This window comes from Nilaparvata lugens, chromosome X, assembly GCF_014356525.2.
Source record: "Nilaparvata lugens isolate BPH chromosome X, ASM1435652v1, whole genome shotgun sequence".
NCBI lineage: Eukaryota > Metazoa > Arthropoda > Insecta > Hemiptera > Delphacidae > Nilaparvata > Nilaparvata lugens.
The window spans coordinates 73,466,224-73,487,692 of record NC_052518.1 but is presented as its reverse complement, the minus strand read 5'-3'; the positions used below and the strand labels follow the sequence as shown (position 1 = coordinate 73,487,692).

The 21,469-nt window shown below is 33.8% G+C and overlaps 1 protein-coding gene across 4 annotated transcripts in view; it reads left to right on the top strand.

Annotated features, from left to right (window-relative positions):
• LOC111049062 (serine/threonine-protein kinase BRSK2) overlaps positions 1–21,469 on the top strand; it is a 117,755-nt gene that overhangs the window by 82,183 nt on the left and 14,103 nt on the right. For all 4 annotated transcript variants that reach the window (XM_039441596.1, XM_039441595.1, XM_039441597.1 and 1 more), the window contains one exon: positions 5,792–5,964. In XM_039441596.1, the coding sequence (XP_039297530.1) occupies positions 5,792–5,964 (173 nt within the window). The remainder of the gene's footprint in view (positions 1–5,791; positions 5,965–21,469) is intronic.

The following is a 21,469-nucleotide window of genomic DNA, read 5'->3' as shown; positions in this document are numbered from 1 at the left end:
ATACGCTCCTCCCCATACCACTAACCCATATTGCAGCACCGATTGAACATAGGCAAAGTAAAGGACCCTAAGTAATTTAATGTCTAATATTTTACGGACTTTATAAAAGATAAAGGAAATAAATTTTAAGCGTTTACAAATATATTCTATATGAGGCACCCACTTAAGGTTACAATCAACCATGATGCCCAGATACTTTATAGATTTTTCATTTTTTAGTTGAGGGCATGCACAATCCTTCCATTTCTCAAAATCACAATTTGTATGTATTTTTAAATTCATAGCATCATTTGGTTGACCAACTATTGTAGGAGAAAATGTAATATATTTAGTTTTTGATGTATTTATACTCAATGTATTAATATCAAGCCATTGTTTAACAATGGATATTACTCTTTCTGCTCTCGAGTACGTCTCTAACCATGAGCGGTCCACGCTCATGTTTAATGTTTCGTGTTTCATGTCACGAAATTTGTAACTCAGCAAGTAGGATTGAAGAACGTGTCCTTTTGTCATTCCTTGATCTTGCCAAAGCCTTCGATTCGGTTGACAGGAATAAATTAATTGATAAGCTGGAAGCAATTGGAGTTCTGAACAGGTCCCTGGATTGGTTCAAGAGCTATTTCACTAATAGACAACAGAAAATATCCATTAATGGTATTGAAAGCAATTCAATAAATGTGGATTATGGAGTAGTGCAGGGTAGTAACCTTGGTCCCCTTCTCTTCATAATCTACATAAATGATGTATCAAAGTTGAAATTGGAAGGTAAACTTTATCTCTTTGCTGATGACATGGCCTTCGTCACCTATGGGAGTTCCTGGGAGGAAGTATACAATAAGGCATCTACCGACCTATTAAAAATCAAAAAGTGGTTAGACATGAATATTCTTACCCTAAATATTAATAAGACAAAATGTCTGCCTATTTTCACCCGAAGGGAGGCCGAACCAGGGGGGCATGAACTGCGATTGCATGTGTGTGGTGAGCCGCGGTCGACTACCTGTAACTGCCGTATTGACGTATTGTTGAACGTGTGGAGGAATTCAGATATTTGGGGGTTATCTTGAATTATAAATTAAATTGGGTACCTCATATCCAGCAAGTCAAAATTAAAATAAGAAGATTACTGTACGCATTCGGTCAAATTAGTCGGGTGTTGACTGTGGCTCAGTGCAGGACCGTATATTATGCGTATGTTCAGTCCCTCCTGGAATATGGCATCCTAGCATGGGGTAGTTCATCTTCAGCGGTTTTGAAACCTCTTTCTGTCTCACAGAAGGCTATTATGAAAAAAATCCTCAAGAAGAGTGCAAGATATCCCACAAACTTACTGTTTCAAGATTTCCCCGTTCTTGGTATAAGGCAGCTCTACATAAAAAGTCTTGCAGTTTATATTTCAAAAAACAGGAATATTTTCACAAACATTGAACATAACTATCCGACTAGAAATAGATTACATAGGTATCCAGATTCCCAGACTCATCCATCACCTAGATTCATCCAATTCTTTTTACCTGGCTCATTGCCTTTACCGTAACCTTCCCTGGAATATGTTGCACTCCGAGGGGGCCAGCATTGCTGTCTTTAAGCGCGGGTTGGGGAGGTGGCTGCTCAGCATTGGACATGATGCCAGCGAACAATTAATTAGGTCACCATATTATATTTAGTGTCAATCTCTGTTTTTCCTTTACTTTAATCTGAAATTTTCAAATCTCGCCTCTTACTTTCTTCTCCTGTACTGTTGGATAACATATATGATAGGTTCTAAAAGAATTTTTTTTTGTCTGCACACAACATAATTCATTAACAAATAAGTTTTTACATAACTTTATGTATATAAATCTATAGTGTGATTATAGCCGATTATTGTTTAAGTAATTATAATTCATAAACAGACATTTTCTCAAGTGTTAAGTGCTACGCAAATTGACTTATACTGTATTGCACACGACCCTCCTCACACACAGACTCGTTCTAGGTGAGGAGTATTATTCTTTCAAATTATTGTGAATTTAGCATTTCAAATGTTTGTAACATTTTGCTTTTTGTGAATAAAAACGTTTTTCATTCATTCATTCATTCATTCAGTTGAGACTGGCGGATGATGCCCCAACACGAAATTCTTAAAATATTAAATTTAAATTTGAGATGTTTGTATTTATTATAATGCTATCACATCCTACTTTCCTTACTGGATCTCAAGAATTTTTTTCTCCTTCAACTTAATTCAAGCTTCAATACCCGATACGCTCAGAGTGATAAAGTCTAATTAATTAAAATCCACTGATTCCTCAGCTTAATTTTTCATTTTAACGAAATTCAGCTTTATCAGGCTGCTATATAACAATATCTTTTCTGAATCAAAGCTTGGGATGAAAGATAAGGCAAAATAATAAGAGCCAGTATTCTTCTCTATTCTCTGTATATCCATTTTTTCTTCATTTTAATTGCGGATGATGCCCACATAAGCCTTTTGCTCATGTGTAGATAATTGAGATTGTAACTTAGATATATAGCTCTAGCTTCCATTTAAAAGGCTGTGCGCACCTGAAGATAAATATCGTCGGCGTATATTTTCAATTTGATTTACAATATTCATGAATGATAATAACCATGACAATTCAGTCAATAGTTATGAATATTATTCGAAGATCATCATATTCTGTGCTCTTCATTTTTCATTTTCACAAATAACAAATTAGAAATATATCTGAGTTTTAAGTTTTTGTATTACTGTTTTGGTGCAAAATAGAATCATTCATCCTGAGTTGGAATTCATCCTGATAGATGGAATGATCTATAGTGAGGTCCACGTTATAATGGCAGTGTGTGATTTGCAATGGTGTTGCTATCCTTGTCTATCGTTCAACAAAGCAGATGGCGCTATCTCATTCACGCATTGCGATGTTGCCACATTGTTTATCAACAATGTAGAAATTCAAATAATTTGCAAAATATTTAATCTCAATCATGAAAATTTATCATAACATCTTTAAATAGTATATTTCGCACCTAGGGACGAAAATGAGACTTTTCCGGCTCGAAATCGGTTTTCAGAAAAGATTGAGAGCCGGAAAAACATTTTTGCCCATGGTGCGAATGCTACTTTTCGCCACGCAGAAAATTAAACAATATGTATATATGAGAATAATTGTTCATAAGGCACTTCCGAAAGCAAAAGTGGAAGGTCATAGCTCTAGCAAATCTGAGGTACAGTAATCTGAATATCAGGGAATTGTCCAATTATTTTTATTTTTTATTCTGATTTGTCTAAATAACCTAAAAAATTATGTTAAATTATGTGGGAGGTTGAGTTTATACTTTTTTATTCTTTCAAATGACAATAATATGATATTATTATAAAAATGTTTTAATTATGGAATAATGAACACAAATAATGAAAAGTTTTTTGATCAGCTGTTTTAGCACACTTGAAATTTGGCCAATTTGAATGTCAACGTCAACAATTCTTGTTGTCATTGACCTATAGTGAGGTCCACGTTATAATGGCAGTGGATAAAGATAGAAGAATAGCGATACCGATTCTCTGCATTAATTAATTATATTTCTACACTGTCAAAAACATAATTGGCATCGTTGTGTACCTAGAAAAGGATAGTACCACCGGCTTTGTTGAATGATAAACTAGGATAGCAAAACCAAAGTTGATCAAATACTGTCATTATAACGTGGACCGCACTATAGGAAGTTTAGGTTAGAAGTTCTATCCTACTCTGAAAATCGAATTTGAATAGTTTATAATATATATCTTATCTGTATTTCAATCATCCAAATAAAATGATAGTATATTATTGCAAAATACTTTATTCAATTCTAGAAGCATAAACTGGTTCCGTTTCATAAACTATTTGTAAAAACGTTCAGCACCATGGATATTGCCCAAGAAGTTCCAAAATTATCCACCAGGTTTTGTGATAAATGAAGTACTGCTGTATGAGGTTAGATTCTATTATACTCTGAAAATTGAATTTTAATGGTTTATAATATCTTATTTGTATTTCATTCATCCATCCAAATAAAATGATAGTATCTTATCTTATTTCAAAATACTTTATTCAATTCTAGAAGCATAAACTGATTCCGTTTCATTAACTATTTTGTAAACACGTTCACATCAAATCAGAATCAGCTGACTTCAAGGTTATTTTTCGCCCCACTTGGATGTAAAGGGCACGCCACACCAAGCTCGCTACCGCGGCGGTAGCGAAGTTTTAAAAATCGCTAGCCATGTATTCAGGTTGATCGCGCCACACCGAGTTCGCTACCGCGGCGGTAGTACGGCGCACTACCACCTACGACCGCCTGCTAGGCGATTCAACAAAACTTCGCTGAGAGGTAGTACGGCGGACAAAGCGAGCTCAGTGTGGCGCGCTCAACCTGAATACATGGCAGGCGATTCGAAGAGGTAGCGCATGCGCACAGAGTGCGCATGCGCTACTAGACTCACTACTCTGAGACTACCGCTAGCGGATGTTTTTCGGTGTGGCGTGCTCAGCCGAGAAAACTACCACCAGCGGTACTACCTCGGCGGTACTGGCGAGCTTGGTGTGGCGAGGCCTTAATGAGCTGGTTTTCGTGCGTCATATGGAGGCCGAAAATGATTGTTTTCTGGCCAGGCCGGTAAAAGTTTTACGGCCCTAGGGCTGTAAAATAACCTTGAAGTCAGCTGATTCTGATTTGATGTGAACGTGTTTACAAAATGGTTTATGAAACGGAATCAGTGTATGCTTCTAGAATTGAATAAGTATTCTGGAATAAGATACTATCATTTTATTTGGATGAATAAAATACAGATAAGATATATATTTTAAACTATTCAAATTCGATTTTCAGAGTAGGATAGAACTTCTAACCTAAACTTCTGAAGTCAACGACAACAAGCATTGTTGACGTTGACATTCAGATTGGCCAAATTTCAAGTGTGCTAAAACAGCTGATCAAAAAACTTTTTATTATTTGTGTTTATTATTCAAGAATCAAAACTTTTATAATAATATCATCTTATTGTCATTTGGAAGAATAAAAAAGTATAAACTCAACCTCCCATATAATTGAACATAATCTTTTAGGTTATTTAGACAAATCAGAATAAAAATACTTGGACAATTTCCTGATATTCAGATTACCTCAGATTTGCTAGACCTATGATCTTCCTGTTTTTCTCTCGGAAGTGCATAATAAACATATATGAGAATAATTATTATTCTCATATATATATTGTTTATTTTTCTGTGTGGCGAAAAAAAACGTTCTCACCATGGGCAAAAATGTTTTTCCGGCTCTCAATCTTTTCTAGTCCTCGGCCTACGGCCTCGGACTTGAAAACCGATTTCGAGCCGGAAAAGTCTCATTTTCGACCCTAGGTGCGAAATATACTATTACAGCCCTAGGGCCGTAAGAATTTTACCGGCCTGGTCAGGAAACAATCACTTTCGGCCCCCATATGACGCATGTAAACCAGCACATTACATCCAAGTGGGGCGAAAAAATATATTTCCTTGACAAATAAAATATGATTAACTATTTTCAACAATAATGAACAGTTAAATTCATCAGATATACCAGTATCAGCTGTTTGGGTGGCAAGGCTGAGATCTGGCAACCCTTTTCTCCTATGTTCCTACACTGCCATTATTACGTGTACCTCACTATAGGTGGATTAAATGATCATAAGTGAGGAGTGAGCCACTGGACCCACTTTTAATTTCCTGAGTCAGTTTTCTTTAAAAAAAATATAGTAATAATTTTCAAGTTGATTTTTTTCTAGGAAATATCCGGCGATTCAGAAGGGTATGCGAGCACATTCAGTCACAAGTCTGCAGTAGAAGACCTCCGTCTTCACCACGCGCTTCTAGAAAATTAACTTCTGATCTTTCAGAGAGCAGTAGCTGTGGCTCAGATACATCAGATAGATTGTCCCCTTACTCCAATACTCGTCAGGTAATTCGAAAAGTATTACATTTCCAAGTAGTAAAATTAGGTATTGTCACCAGTTTGGTAATTTTCTCCATGTTTTCTATTGCTCTCACCAGCAATTGTTTCCTTTCAAACCACGATCCATACATGATTATTGTTTGTAAATAGCCGAAAATATTGTAACCTCATAAGTTTAGTTCCTGTAAAAAAATTAGCATAGTTTGAAGCATTTTCTTGTAGCTAGTTGATGAGTTGTGATCCTTCCGCATGTGTATGCAAAAGTATGCATATATGCATATAGCTGTGTTCTACTCAGTATAGTTAGCTGCCTTCGGTTTGCAATGTAAAATAGTACCTAATAATATAAATTATTTTGATCTGCATCTGAATAACCCATTTAAATATTTTACAATTATTTGAATACTTATCAAAACAGATATAGAAACATTTGTGTTGTTTATATTTGGTCTGTAATATGCTATTAGTCAAGTAATTAATTTATTGATAATATTTTTCCCAATAATGTGCATCTACAATTTAATTCCCATTAGCATAAATAGTTGAAATTTCTGATATTTCTATCTGTGACCTTATTTATGCTTCTTTATAATAAACTGGATTTGAATCTTTTGAGCTCCATTTCGGTAACCGGACAGTTGCGACTACGACACTTGCGCCCAACTCTGTGGTTCCTACCATTAACAAACAATAGCCTTTTTGACACGTTGCCAGCCCTCTGTCAGTCGTGACGCAACACAATGCTTCATACGATCAGAAAAAGGCATAAGACCGACTGCAAGTAAATTCATCATAGGAAAAATATATATTAATTCAATTATGAATTTATTCATGCACTCTCGCAATCCACCAGTCCAGTACTAACATACTAATAACAGGATTTCTTTCGAATTGATATTATGGTTTTCTAAATTGTCTACTAGAACGGCACAGTATGATTGGAATTCTATTTCTTTTCCTATAAATAGCATATCAATGATTCAAACTCAAATTCAAATTTTATTTATTCAAACTCACAATATTTACAATCAGAATCAATAAGAAAAACAAAAACACACAGCTCAGTAAGATAAAAAATGATAAATAAATACTGGTATGTTTTATTAGAAAGAAATTCGTGAATTGGAATAAAAAATACTACTTGCCGGAAGTATACAACACTTCACGTTTGCAAGTAGGAATGAATATCACTCCAATTAATTTTTAAATTTATGAATGAATGGAGAAAGAAAAGACTAGCAACCATTCACTCTCACATTCACTCACCTTGCACACTTTCCAATAACAGTTCATTTTACTAATGCTTATTGCAAGCTACCAAAATTACATTTAAACTAAGAAATAACATTGAATAAGGATTCTAAATAGTCAGGCATAAGACCTCTGAGCCGCTTCTAAGAATTCTTTTTTGAAAACAAGTTGATTGTGAATCCTCTTGATTTCAATTGGGATGTTATTAAAAAACTTGGGGCCAAGAAATACAAACGATTTCTGGAAACAAGTTGTATATGATTTGGGAAGTCTCAGTAGATGTGTAGATCAGCTGTCACTCTCCTAGTTTGATTGCTGGGGACATCCCTTAGCAACGCATGACCACCGTTCCCAGACATTACATAGAACATGTACATATATCTAAGAGGCAAACATCCAAGACACTGAAATAGAGGAAAAGAATGTTCATATCAACCCATTCTTTTTATAGCACGGACTATCGATTTCTGCACCGTTATCAATGGCTTCAAGTGACAAATATAGGTGGAGCCCCAACAGTTAATACCATAACTTATTTTTGGATCAACAAATGCAAAATATAACTGCCTAAGAACATTCAAAGGAAGAAATTTATTTAAGAAGTAGAATTTCCGCAGGACAAGTAACAGATAGTTTTCTATGATAAATACATGCTGAGACCAGTTAAGCTTTTCATCAACAATCACACCTAAATATTCTATTGCATCGGTCTAACCAACGACCTCACAGTCACAGTCATTCCGATCACAGGCACCATGAAACTTCAGTGCAGAAGGCAGTGTCCATGGTGTTGTTAATGTGAACAATATATATTTTGTTTTTGTGAGATTAAGCTGTATTCTATTGTGCCTGAACCAGAGCAATAGCTTGTCCAAATCATCCTGCATCATTCTCTCCAAGTTGGGGCCATCCAGTCCAATGTTCCAAGGCAGTGTCATTTGCAAAGATCCAGAACAACGCCTCTGATACCAGCCTTAGATAATTTATTTAACAAAATTAAATGGTTGAACGTGTCGAATAGTGATGTGGATCGGGAATATTCCCAGTGGGAAGGAACTTATGATTTGGCAATATTTCCGGGAATATATCCGAGGCAAAGAAATTTTGGGAATTTAAGGGAACTTGAGGGAATTTATGAAATTGTTCTAAAAGTAATTGAAATTATTGATCAATCTCACTCATATTTTACATCACTATAATCAATAAATCATCATTCTATTTGATATTGATCAAGCTCAGCCACATTTTACATTGATATAATCAATAAATCATCATTCTTTGAGCCTGTTTTTGCTCACTCACTCACTGTCTTTTAAATACTCGTATAGTCCAGTCAATGAAAGATTATAGAGGGAAAGTTTTGGAACACAATTTTTGACCCCATAGCCCTTTTAAGGGTAGTAAGGGGTAAACATATCAAAAGTCCTCACTCCTACCCCCTGTGCTAAGGTGGTGGGAGTGGTACACCTTTCAAAATTTTTTGTCGAACACAGTCATAATATTAAAGCTCATAAATTATCCTACAAGTTTCATTTCCAACATTTTTTCATATCTCTCATAGTTTTCTAAGTATGAGCTCTCTAAGGTATCACATTTTGAAGAAAACCCCTTCCGGCTCCGATTTTTTCATCTTTTTGGCCTTATAACTTTTTAACGATTCATTGAAATAATCCGTGCTAATTATGAGCTCATAGAGCATCATATTCTCTTCAATTTCATCTATGGTCTCATTATTTTACGCATCTCCCAACGATTGTTGCAGCCGTTATAGTGTTGAGTGTGAAATCTTCAGTTTAACAACAATAGATCAATTGTCAGGGAAATTGGGAGGGAATGTTTGGAACACAATATTTGACTTCGCAACTTTGTTTGAACTAGTTAGAAGGTGAACATATTATTAGAAGTCCTCATCCCTACTCCTTGAGGTCACGCATGTACAGTTTAAAAGTTGCATTTTTTTCAATTCTGGCTGACACGCATGTAACTGCGAAACAATGTATTTCAGCGACATGGCTAACTGAGTAAAAATGAAGCTAGGTAAATTTCCTACAAGTTTGGTACAGTACAGTTTTGTGATATCTTCTTTAGTTTTTGAGATATTCCCTTTTAAAAGTGTAAAATCTTTGAAAAGACAGTTATTCTTCCAACTTTTTGCACTTTCAGGGCTCATTACTCAACAATAATGCATCGAAAAAATTTATTTTTTTTACACAGGGGGTAGGAGTGAGGACTTTTAATAGGTATGATTACTCCCTTACTATCCTTAAAAGAAGAGCTACGGGGTCAAAAATTGTTTTCCAAAATTTTCCCTCTATAATCTTTCATTGACTGGACTATAGGAGTATTCAAAAGACAGTGAGTTGTAGAGCATTCAATACTCTTCAATTTAATGTAGCCTATTATTTCATCATTTTATGCTTTCCATCAATTTTTATAGCAGTTTTAGTGTTGAGTGTGGACTTTTTATATGCTTACCCCCTCACTATCCTTAAAAGGACTGCGAGGTCAAAAATTGGGTTCCAAACTTTCCCTCTACATCTTTTTGAGCATTCGTTGCCTGGACTAGTATCTCATTACAAGTTAAGTGAGCCTCAATGACTCTTGAAGGTTGTGAGCTATGGAATTATTTTCTTTTCAATATTGAATTGAACTGGAGTATGCTCCTTGTTTTAGTTTAGCCTATTTTGCTGTATTTTATAATTTCTAATTTTTGGATTAATATTCTACTCTAATCTTTATTTAGGGGCTCAATTATTTTTGTGCGGAGAAATTGAATAAAATCATGCAATAAAAGTTAAATTATACTCAATACTTTGTTGTCTTTGTTTATCTGATTTACAGGCATTTATTAGTAAGTAAAAAATCTTATTCAACCTGTAAGACATGAAAGTAGCATAATAATAGTGGTGCAATTGAATGATTTATTGAGTGTTCATTTCTCCTTTCAGTCTATGATCAGTCTATGAGCTTCAAATTACTGTATTCTTTGAACTTACTACAATTTATAAGTTATTCGTTATTCATCCTTATATTTCTTACATGAATCTGTTGTATAACAGGTGATTGAGACCATGTGTAACAAAAAACGTCTTTTTCGGTCATTTTTTATGAAAGAAATCATAAATTTCCTTAAGTTCCCATAAATTCCCGGGAATTTATGATTTTTGGGAATATTTCCTCGATCTTAAATTCCCGGGAATTTTACATCACTAGTGTCAAATGCCTATCTGATGTCAAGAAACAGTCCTGCAACACAGCGCGCTGGCCTGAAGTTGAAGCCACAGAAAACAACTGACATGAATTTCTAAAGCAATTTCTGTATTCATGCGTTCACGAAAGCCAAACTGTTTATTACAGAAAAAATTAAATGAGATGAGGAAATTGAGAAGTCTTTTTTCACCATATTTTCCAATATCTTTGAGAAAACAGACAGCAGAGATATTGGTCTATACGGTAATTGTTTAACTTAAATCTAGAACCGGATTTGTAGATTGGCACCACTCTTGCTAGCTTCATCCCAGAAGGAAATATTCCTGTAGAGAGACTGTAATTGAAAATATCAACTAGAATGGGAACAATGGCCAGAGCAACATCCTTCAAAATTCTAGAAGATATAAAGTCATCTGCAGAAGAAGTACCACTTTTTAATTGTTTTATGTAAATTAACAGTTCGTCATAAGTAACAGCTTTTTTGTGTAGTTGAGAAGTTGATATTGTGGTTGGTAATTATTCATATCGAATGAAAAAGACAAGGAAATTGTCAAAAACCACAGATTTATTGATACTTAAAAATACCGGTTTTGGTTATTACACCATTGTCAATCTCTGATTGATTGATTGAGTACTTATTTATGTAGATTACAATATATAGTGGCTTATACACTTATATACAAAAGCTTACAATACAGCAAAATTATAGATGAATTTACAAAATATAAATTGAGAAAATAATTATTGAGCTGTATATGATATGAAAAAAGCAACTTGTAATAACTATAGATAAAATAGATAATATTGTTATGAATCTACATAAATTGGCTTTGGAGCTTTGGACATATCAATGTCCATTCTTCGGAAATAATATTCGAAGTATTCTTCCCACTAACTCTCTACCATAACGTTAATTTCATTAATTCAACTAAGGATTTATTTAAAATGAAAATATTGTAAAAGTTTCAATTAATATGAAGATTTAAGAGAAAAAAAGTAATAAAGTAATAAGATTAATAAAGTAAAATAATAATATAAGTAGGATCAAATCATTAATTATTAAAATGGAGTAGGCTGAAAGAAGATCAGGGTAATCAACTTTCAGTAATATACAGTGGATAATTGGAATAACATGAGTTTATATTATATATATATATATATATATATTATATATATATATATATATATATATATTATATATATATATAATTCATTCTATAACAGGTTTATAGGTTTTTAGGTTTATTGGTTTATGTTTATGGGATGGGTAGGGGATGGTTGTCATGTGATCATTATTCTAGGGCTGGACAGTTTCAGTCATTTGCTCCAAAAGATATTTTCTTAAAGTCAGGATGAAGCTTACTCGGCTCTCGATGGACCTGATAGTAACGGGAAGTACATTCCATGCTCGACAGGCACTAACTAGAAAGGATTTTGTGAAAATAGTAGTTCGATGATTGGGTATCCTTAAAGTAGGTACTTTCTCTGGTTCTAGTATGTGAAGCATCTATCCTCCTACCTTCAGAGACAAATTTGAAATCATCTTTAAAATAGTTCGGATTACGCTATTCCAAGATATCTCTAACAAGCTTGACTATTCGAAAAAGCCTTTGATCAGGAAGCTTTAATGTTGAACTAGCAATGTGGGCTGGTGTGATATGATCATGGTGTTGGAGAGAGTAGACGAAACGTAGACAATAATTTTGGCTATGCTGTAGTTTATCATTCAGAGTGACTTGCATATCGTTAAGAACAGAATTACAATACATTGAATGTGGGAATATGAGAGATTGAACCAATAATAATTTAATGTTACTAGGGAGGATATCGTGCATTTTCTTCAATGCATGCAAGGCTGAGAGTACCTTTTTACAAGTTTTGTTCACTTGTTCTGACCAGTCAAGAGTAGCCTATTATTCATAACAATGCCTAAATTTTCAACTGAGCTACATTAAGGAATGTCATTACCGTCTACACTAATTTTGTGCATGAACGAATTCAAGTACCTAATCTTTGAGTTCCATAATTCCTGTTTAACTCTATTTCTAAGGCTCCTATACTCTATCAGACTGTCCAAGTCAAATGTCTTTTTGAATTCCCTATGTGCTTTGTCTCTACGTCCCATCATCTTAAGTATGTCTTCAGTCATCCACGGTACTCGTCGTTTTCTATTAATCCTCCTTGTCACATAAGGTGCATGTTTGTCATACAAAGTCAAAGTCTAATTCTCGAGAGTCTTGACCATGTCATCAACTGAGGGTAACGCTTCAATTTGATGCCATGGAGTCTGAGCCACATCAGTCAGGAAGGTGGCTTCATCAAAGTTTTTGAAGTCTCTATAAGTGATAATTTTCTGTTCTGGCTTGGGTATCTTATGGGAAAGTACACAGTAGATCAAATCATGTCCAGAGATAGCTGGGACTGGGATTTGACCTGTTTGAACAATCTCGTTAGGATCACTAACAATGAGAAGGTCGATGAGTGTGTCTGATTCATTAGTATGAAGAGTTGGATCGAGAGGTAAAATAGTAATGTTTAGGCATTAGAAAATTGTAGTCGGTTGAAAGTAGTCAAAGTTACGATTTGTCATGTTCAAGTCGGTGTTCATATATCCCCCATAACTAGTATACGGTTATAACAAGGCATAAGAGAAAGCAAGGCATTTTCGAAATCTGTAAAATGACCTATTTTTGGTGGGCGATAACAGATACCAAGGAGTAATTTATCAGTACTAGATAAGGATAATTCAAGTAGCATAACCTCTGGTCTGAAACAATACTCTTGTTTAGATGTGATTAAAACTCTTGTTTTGATACCATCTTTCACATAAATTGCTACACTCCCACAAGCTTTATTTAATCTATCATTCTGGAAGAGATTATATCCAGGTAATGCAAAAAAATTTGATGGAATACTAGGCTTCAAAAATGATTCGGAAATTCCAATTATATTGAAGTCCTGAATTGTCAGGTCTGAATTGACAAGTCTGATCAGAGATTGTCAGAGATTGGCAATGGTGTAATAATCGATACCTGTCTTTCTAAGTATCAATAAATCGGTGGTTTTTGACAATTTCTTAGTCTTTTTCATTCAATAAGTAACAGCTTCAAAAAACATAGACGTTTGATGGTTTCTTTCTTGAAGGTGTTATGATAGTCATTATCATTATCAGCTCCACCATAAGAAGTAGTTAAGACTTCTCTGCCAATGTTAACAAGAAAATCATTAAATAGATTTGATATTGTTTTTGGATCCGTTACAATTTCATTCCTGTCTTCTATTTTCAATTCAGCATGAGATCTAGTTTTTCTCGGATTTCCACATAAATTTTTTTTAGAACTAGCCATTTTTTCCGAGGAGGCATTCGATCTAATGTAGAATAATACTTTTGTCTTACAATTTTAATCCAATCTTTATTTTTCTAGAATAAATTTTGAAATTATTTTTTATCCTTAGGTTTTCAGGGTTTGCTTTAATTTTTTTTGAATAATTTATCACGCGAGTGGATCGCTGCACATAGACCATCAGTTATCCATGGTTTAAGCTTCTTTAAATTTGTTGAATTTATTCGAGATTCGACTCTCACTTTTGAACACACAATGTAATTTTCAAAGACTTCAAGAAATTTATCAAATTTATAGTTAACATTATAACTGAATAAAACATCACCCCAATCATGAGACAGTAAGAAATCTATCGCATTCAAAGCCATGCCATCGATAAAGCACAATGAGATTGAATTTGTAGTTTGATAAGGTGCAATGAAAATAAAGAATATCCGCACCCTCCACCCTACATTCCATCAGACTGCAGTTAAAACCAACTAATTCAGTGGAATAATAAACAACCAAGCCAGTGGCTCTCGTGAAAGAAGAAACACTTGAACATGATTCATAGCCATCAATAAAATACTGGGACACCTGCTCATCTGTATCCAACCATACCTCAGTCAGTGCTATTATCGCTGGCCTCACTTTCCAGAAGTTAATATATGTAACAAACTTATCAAAATTGCTGCTAATCCCTTGAATGTTTTGATGAAAGATCGTAAAATTATGACTTGATGAAATATATGAATCATTAACTTCATCAACAGAGCTCAATAGAACACAAATATTTTCATCCTCCATCATAACTGATAGGAAATAATAATTATACAAAATTCTATATTAATGATTAGGTGGCAAATCAGGAATTCAAAATGAGTATAGATTTCGCATGGCTTCATTGGAACTTCATACACACAATTTAAAAAAGAGATAGAAAATAGCATATATGGGAAGAAAGCGAAAATGAATGATATAAAAGAAACCAAGAAATAGAAAAGAAATTTTGATTCTCCTCAACCAGTGTGTAGGAACCCACAATAAAATGTAGGTATAGCAACATATCATTCATAGATTTGCATAGTATTTCAACTCACTATAATTAATCACATGATTAAGAATAAAAATTCAAATTGATAAATAATACACTATAATATGTAGTACTGAACAAAACTACTAGAATGGACCTAAAATGACTAATTCGCATGGAAAAACATCATATAAAAACACGAGACTGCTTCGATAACGTTAAGAACAACAATAATAAAATTCTAAATTAAGTTACACCATCTATCTAGTGATATCTTAATCCATTTGACTATTTGAGTATAAGAAATTTATTTATAAGACAATTATTTATAAAACCTATTTGCCTATCTATGATATAGTAAGATTCACCATTGAATTGACGTAAAAGTTTTCTGTCTCCTTTCACTTGTAATCAGCACACAGGCTGAGGTGTTGTATTAAATTTATTATTCAAATAAAACTCAGTTGAAAAGTATTTTTGTCAATATACGATTGAAATAAGAGAATGACCATAAGATGCAATGTATCCATTTCATCATTTTGAAAAAAATCAAGAGGTGATAAGCATATCTAATATCAAAATCAATAATACCTAAAATAAAACTCATGTTTATGAATAAAATTCTTAGAACAGCAACAACCTAAATTAGAGTTGAAGAAACAGATATACGAAGACCAATAAAAAAAATTCCTTATAATTTCAATGAAAAAATAATGATAACAGAAACACTTATTCCACTGTATAAGAGAGGTACTAAATCTGATTGTAGTAACTATCGACCAGTGTCAATCATACCAATTATTGCTAAGGTTTTTGAAATATTGCTGAATACTCGATTAGTTAAATATTTTGAGGGTGAACAGCTTTTTTCAGATAAACAATATGGTTTCAGATCCAAAAGAGGAACCAATACTGCAATTCGTAATTTTGTGAAAGCTTGTGTGGATGCTTTAGATAGTAGAGAAAAGGTCATGGGGAGCTGGTATGATATGAGTAGAGCATTCGACACAATATCCCATGATATATTGTTATATAAATTGAAATACTATGGCTTTGATCGGTTTGCATTACAACTTTTCAAAGAATATTTGTCAGGGAGGTACCAATCGGTTTATTTTAATGGGTCCTTTTCAGCATATCTGCCTCTCAAATCAGGGGTACATCAGGGATCCATATTAGGACCCACATTGTTTATAATATATGTTAATGACTTACCATTAGCGATAGGAGACGATAGAGTGAACACATACATGTATGCTGATGACTTGGCAATTCAGGTAAATAATAAATGTTTAAATTCAGTTGAACATTTTATAAATGATGCGAATACTGTTATAAAAGACTGGACAGCAGCCAACTCACTTAGTCTGAACAGCAACAAAACCCAAACGATGAATTTTTCCTTGGCTAATTATTCAGAAAATGGGGAGGTGAAGTTTTTGGGTGTGACGTTGGAGTCAAACATGAAATGGGGCATACACATTGAAAATATAAGTAAAAAAGTTGCTAGGGGTGTATTTCTCATCAGGAAATTTAGACCTTTTGTCAATGTTGATGTATTGCTGTCAATTTACTATGCACACATTCAAAGTCATTTGTCATATGGCATAGTGGTTTGGGGACACTCGTCTGAAATGAAAAAGCTCATGATTTTACAAAAAAGAGCTGTGAGAGCTATTTTTAATGTCCACTGTAGAACTCATTATAAACCTTTGATCAGAGAGCTAAGAATACTAACGGTTCCATCTCTTTTTATTCTTGAGTGTCTGTTGTATGTAAAAAGTTACATGCATGAAATGCAGACAAATAATTACATTCACAATTATGGAACACGCCAGAAGACATTGTTGCATAGAAGTCAATGTAACTTACAACTAACTCTGAACAGTTTTAATGAATTTGGTAAGAAAATTTATAACTTGTTGCCAACGGAAGTCAGAGAATTAAATATGAGCAGTTTTAAAAAATGCGTGAAAGATATGTTGTGTGAGCTTTGTGTCTATAGTGTTAATGAGTTTATAGAATGTTTGACACTTGATAACACATCTATAGACATATAGAATATTATTGTTGTTGTCCTGTTTTTATATTGTTGATTTGTTATTACTATTATTATTGTTAGTGTTACAAAATGTTACCATACTTATTCATGTATTGATGAATGAAGAATGTTATGAATTGTAAATGTACCTGACCTTGTTATACAATTTGTTTTGTAATGACAATAAACAATTTTGATTTTGATTTTTTGATACACCTCTTCCTCGAGGACTCAAAGCAATTATAGTTCAGACTACCGATTAACAAATAAATTAACCAACAAAGATCTAAGATCTATTTGCACAATAACTTATATGAAAAGAGTATCATAGTCTTGTTGAAGGAAAAATAAATATCATTCAAGAAATGTTCTTATACTCACAGTCTAAGATCATCATTTTCAGTACACTCAAACCACTTTATCCGCGACTAAGCTTTTTCAAAGAGGCCTCCCGCACTATTTGCTTAGCTGGGGACGCAGCATCCCTCCTAACGAAAATATTTTTCCACTCCTGATCCAAACAAATTCCAGTTTTCCCCTTCTCTTCAACTCTTTAGCCTTTCCAAGAAGCTGTTTGTTGTAAGGAGACAGATGATCGTTGATGTACACAGAAGATCCAGGAAGCCCCAAACCAAGATCGATTGCATTAACGACTTTTTTTCTTCAAGCCACGAAATCTTCACTCTTCTTGCAACAAATTTAACGATGATATTACTACCACCCCTAGCGTTTGGCACCCTATGAGCTATAGCAATGTCCTCCTGTTTAAATGAGACCCCGATCAACTTAGCAACAGCCACCAATATTTCATAAATGTTTTCCTTTTCAGTTCGTGGTGTCTAAGTTTTCAATCCTCGACCTCTGCTGTAGAAAATTAACCTCCTCTCATAGCTGGGAATTGTTTTTTTCAAGCTCTGCAATGGCCGTTTCCAACTTGATATACTTCTCATCGTGATCTGTAGAGAGTTTTTCAAATTTTAATTTGGTTTCTTCACTGGACTTTTTCAAAGAATCGACGTCGGTTTTAAGGGCAACAATCTTAGGCTCAAACAAATTGATAAGCTCAGTACGCAGTTTGGTAATAGAGTCCAATATTTTATTCAACTTGGCGTCTATACTATAGTATTATCAGTACCGTAAATACACTCATCACACTTCCAGGCTGACCTTGCTTGAGAATTCATCTTTTTAAACTAATCAATTGTTCCAAGTCTTGTCTTCACTCGCGTGAAACAGACCCGCACATTTATTACACGACTTGATGCCTTCTCCAGCATTTCCAAAACTTGAATTACATTCACAGCAGTCAGCCATATTAACAGTTAATATAAGGGAGCACGCACTCTACAAGAACGAAAAACAATTTAATATTGTTATCAATCAATCAATCAATCATTTATTTCTTTCCAAAACATACATGAAAATGTCAAAAACTAAAAACTAACTTAAAGCTAAAGAGAAATTAGTGACTGTATAAAATTCATTTTTTTACAGTAAACTCGTTTATACTGTAGCATGCTAAATCCCTCAAATATGCTCTCAGCAATTCCTTAAATTTTGATCTATCAGGTTCATGCCTTATGCAACCTGGGAGACAACCAATAAATTTTATTCCCATGTACGTTGGACTTTGTTTATATTTTTCCTTATTGTGTTTCTTTATTGTAGAATTATTTTTATTTCTTGTGTTGTAATTATGTATATCTACTTGCCGTGGGAATCTAGATTCGTTAGTTTTTATATATAATATTGTCCTATAAATGTACAGGCTGTACACCGTCATGAACTTTAACTTACTGAAGAATGACTTGCATGATCGCTCTCTATCAAGATTTAGAATTATTCTTATTGCTTCTTTTTGTAATAGGAGTATTTTATTTAAGTTTGAGATGCTTGTTCCTCCATATATTTCAACTCCATATGAAATGTGGGAGCGGATCATTGCAAAGTACACTGCTTTTAACGTTTCTAAGTTCGAAATTTTTGCTAGTCGTCTCAGCGTGAAAATTCCTGAGCTTAATTTTTTACATATTTTTTGAATGTGAACGGACCAACTAAGTGTGTTTTCAAGATATAGACCTAAAAATTTGATTTCTTCCTTATTATTTACGGAATTAAGTTGTTTTACCTCTGAATTTCTACAAGTAAAATGGAGGAACTTTGTTTTGTTATTATTAAGTAGCAGATGTCTATGATTTAGGTACTTTTTAGTCAATGATATAGAATTGTTACATTTAATTTCTGTTGTGTTCCAGTCCTTATCAGCAATGCACATACTTATATCGTCAGCATATAAGCATAATTTACTATTTTCAACTAAATCGCACATATATTTAGGCAACCCCCCTAAGTAGCACAGAAACAAAAATGGACCTAACACCGATCCTTGTGGTACAGAATAGTTATTACATTTTAAGTTTGATCCAATATTGTACTGATTTTTATTGCTTGTATACTTTATATTTACATACTGTTGCCGTCCTTCTAGATATGACTTGATCCAGCTAAGCTCTTTACCTCTAATTCCGTAATTTTGAAGTTTATTTAATAATAATTTATGATTCACACTGTCAAATGCTTTGGTTAAATCCAGGAATGCTCCTACAGTAATTAATCACTCATCTAAGTTTTCTAAAATGTTTTCTATGAACTCTATCAAAGCAGTAATAGTTGACCTGTTTTTTCTATAGCCATGTTGTTCTTTGTCAAGTATACCATTAGTTTCAAAATAATCAATTAACTGAACTAGTACACACTTTACAAATATTTTAGATAGGGCAGGTTGGATGGCCAAAGGTCTGTAGTTGAGAGGATCAGATGGATCTCCTTTCTTATATGCTGGTATTACTTTTGATATTTTTAATTCGTTTGGGTACACTCCAGTTATAATTGAGGCATTGATTACGTGCAAAAGAGGTTTGATGAGTGATGACTAAGCATCCTTGATTATTTTTATTGGTATGTCATCATAGCCGGCTGACCACTTTGGTTTTATCGAATCTATTATTTTCCTTAAGTCCTTCTCTTCAATTGTATTACATCTAAATGATAATTTTGTAACTTTTTCATTTTTCTCATCTGTTACGTCACTTTTGGTTAGATAAGGGATGACATGAGTGTCAACCATCCCTACAAAATCATTGTTTAGCATGTTTGAAATTTTATACGGATCATCTATGTCTATACCATTCTCTTTAAGTACAATATTTTTAATAACTTTCTTGTCCTTTTTGTTTGTTGTTTCATTGTTAACTATTTGCCATATTGTTCTGTTTACATTTGTTGATTTTTTTATTTTTGAGTCAATATAATTCTTTTTTTTTTTTGTAGAGGATAATTCTTTTTAGATGCTTTTTATGTGCTTTTATAGTTTTCTTTAAGTTTATATTACTTTGGTCTTTCCTGTATTGCTGATGCATTTCAATTAGCCTTTTATGATCGTCGACAATCTCATTATCAATCCACTTATTACTAAATTGTTTCGCTCTGACTATTCTACCAAACAGAAAGTGAAGATCAAAATAATATTTGAGCAAATTGTAAAAGTATGAAAATTTGTTTTCTACAGGACTCTGATAAAGTTCAGTCCAATCCAATTTATCTAGATCATTTTTAATTCCTGCAATGTGATTATCAGGGAGTCTATTCTTGACTCCAAGTTCTGGATGTTTTGATGGAAGATTATTACATTATTGTTTATAGAGTTCGGTTGAGCATGAAATTACCTCTAAAAAACTACTCTCTTTTCTGTGCCGGGAAAGTATTTGTGATTGAGGAAATGAATTTTGTAAAATGGGAGAAAAACATGTGGGATGTTGAACGTTGTTATTTTCTACATTAACTAAGGAAAAACTGTTATTACTTCATTTTTTTCAATGGTGAAGTATGATATTGTCTGTTGTTGAATTGTGAGGTATCATGCGGATTGTCATCAGGATTTATAGCATCCAGGGCAATTCCATTCTCGTCCAGTTGGTGAAGTGTCTCGTCTGCGTTTGTGAGATGTCGCACGTTTGAAGCTGCTCCTCCGTGCCAAGTCGTATGAGACTGACCAATCAACGGCGCCGATGATGAAGTCAATGAATAGTCATCAATGATTATCGCATCAACATCATCATTAATCTCCATTCGTTTGGAAGGAACGTATTTTTCAGCAGTCGTTCTTCTGGTCATGCAATTAGCAATAATTCCACTATCACTAGTCACAAGGTCACATAAAATGTTTCCCATGAAACGCTTACCATTCTTCGAGTAATGTAAGCCCTTTTTTGTGAAATGGTGTCTCTGCATGTCCCTATTGACCTCTGTATAAATCACTTTTGATGCCCCGCAGTAAGACGATATTCTACCCGAGATACATATGTTTGCAAAATGTATGTCATCGTTGAATTGAGGTCTATCGTATCTGCTGGGTATCACACTGACAATTATGTTAGTGTTGAAGCTCGAGGACAAAATCTTATCCATTGCTTGATGGATAGTTAGATGACCTGGCTCATTGTTTCCAAAATCATTGGATCCAGCCATCACCAACACATAATCAGATTTAGTCAAATCCTTTATAAACTGAGTTCCATTTGCAATGACATGTTTGAGTTTTGCTCCCGGCAAAGTATAGACAAAAACGTTGAAGTAGTCAGACAGGCAACCAAG